At 43.1% G+C, this 2,046-nt stretch overlaps 1 protein-coding gene across 1 annotated transcript; it reads right to left on the reverse strand.

Annotated features, from left to right (window-relative positions):
* Positions 1-211: 211 nt before the first annotated feature.
* Positions 212-748, reverse strand: LOC124172892 (60S ribosomal protein L15-like). The gene has a single exon (XM_046552397.1). It carries the CDS (start codon positions 746-748, stop codon positions 212-214), a length of 537 nt encoding a protein of 178 aa, XP_046408353.1.
* Positions 749-2,046: the final 1,298 nt, after the last annotated feature.

Raw genomic sequence — 2,046 nt, forward strand, 5'->3', positions numbered from 1 at the left:
TAAGGGGGAGGGAAGTAGAATAAATTTACCTAAAAACTTAATTTGAAAAACGGAGAGGTGGAATTGATAAATAAAAACGGTTTAAAGCGCGACTTTCATTAATTTTACTGTCTAATTATTGGTGGTTTCACCATCCGCGTTTAAATGAAGCTGCAACGAATTCCTCCTCAGCCAGCATACTCTACGCGAACTACCAATAGTCTGTTTGTATCTATGTCCTTTCCCTTTTACCTCTGGTTTTCCTGCCGGCAGAGGTTTTTCCACGAAGTTCTTTATGCTTATGAACAGCGTTGCATATCCAAGAGAATTTCGTGTCACGACGAATGGCCTTGTGAGATGGGTCAACCAGAATGACCTCAAAGTACTTGTATGTCGAGTCCAGAGCCACCCAGTAGGAGTTGAGGGCTCTTAAGCCACCACAACGTCTGCCAACACGCTTCTCAGCAATTGATTGGAGGTTGCGATTAGAGTTTGACTGATTCACACCATGACTCTTGGCTTTGCCACAAGTGCATCCTTTTGGGACGGCACTTTCACGACCAACACCTCGCCCTCCTATTCTGAAGATTACAAAACCTTGCTTGGCACGGTAACCTAGCCTGCGAGCTTTACCACGACGAGACAGGCGAGGGACAGGGTGCATTTTCGATGACTGACGATATTGCAAGCATCTTGTTCTGAGCAAAAACCGCATCACATCACTGCGTTTATTCCTGTACAATTCCTGCATGTACTCGTAAACTCCCATGACGGGTACGTATGAAGCATGCACCGGAGAGGTAGAATTGATAAAAAATGGATGGGGATTAAATTTGATGGTGTTTAAACTAAAAGGTGACTTTTTGGCATTTTTTATTGTACCCACCCCCCAAATTTCTGGTACCCCCCAGAAATTCCTCCGAATTCCTCCCAACTTCCTCCGAACTTATCCGCAGAACTTCTCCCGCTAAGGTTTTTCCGAAAGAATGCAGGTTTTTCTAGGCCTTGTACGCTTCCTGAGTTTTTAAACTCTCAGCTTAAGCAGCTTCCACAGTATCACTTTCAAGACGTTGTTCCCTCATTGATGGCGCATCTCAGGTCTGCTTCGAAGTGGTAAGGTACCCAGGGCAATCAGAGAAGACCCTTGGCATGTCCTTCAGTTTTTGCCTGTTTAATGGTAAAACCCGCAGTTTGCCTGACTTCTCATCGAAGTAGGATCTTTCATGAAGCACATCTTCAACCAGAAAAAGCCGGGTACACACCTTAAAATAGAGATAATTTTATTGGCAGAAGGAAAATCAATTGCATTTCAAATATAGATTACCTTCATCTTATAAGGGTGTAGTAAGCAAGACTTACATAATTCGCTTTGCACACAATGGTTATTAGATTAACAGTATTTTATTTAATACGCCAACTTAGACATGGGCCATATATTATCTCGCTTGTAGGTAGCGGATTTATTCATCATGAGCGTTTCACATGCTTCAATATTTACGAACTACTGAAGAATCATTCATTCAAGACGCTGTTCCCTCATTGATGGCGCATCCCTGGTCTGCTTCGAAGTGTTGAGGTAAATTAAATTCTGTAAAATTCTTCCTGTAAAATTGTCCCTCCCATAACGAAACTCCAAAACATTGCGTTGTACCGTTTCGCTTGAACTCAAAGGGGCATTCCCTCGATCGCAAGGAGGAAATCATACTTGATCGGGATTGTGCAGGTAATAACTGTGAGGGCTTTGTAGAAGACGGTTGGCATGCACCGGAGATTACCAGAAGACAGCCTCTCTGCACCTCCATGACCTTTCGCGCGATACGACTGTTTTTAGCCATACTAATTCCCTAAACCTCGACAGCGTCACTTAAGATGCAAACCGCACGCTCCGGTAAAGGATAAAAAGGAAATAATAATTTAAATATAGCCGAATGTCACGTCATCCAATTCGTGGCGCTCATGAATCGATTAACGATACTTCATTTGCACCCAGGTAACTGAGGGCAACTGTGAGTGGTATATTAAAACTTATTGACCGCAGCAATTGTCATCCTCGGGAAAATTAAAGAG

This window comes from Ischnura elegans, assembly GCF_921293095.1.
Source record: "Ischnura elegans chromosome 13 unlocalized genomic scaffold, ioIscEleg1.1 SUPER_13_unloc_3, whole genome shotgun sequence".
NCBI lineage: Eukaryota > Metazoa > Arthropoda > Insecta > Odonata > Coenagrionidae > Ischnura > Ischnura elegans.

Bases quoted from the DNA above. Each gene is read 5' to 3' on its own strand.
- LOC124172892 (XM_046552397.1), bottom strand. From the start codon at position 748: ATGGGAGTTTACGAGTACATGCAGGAATTGTACAGGAATAAACGCAGT.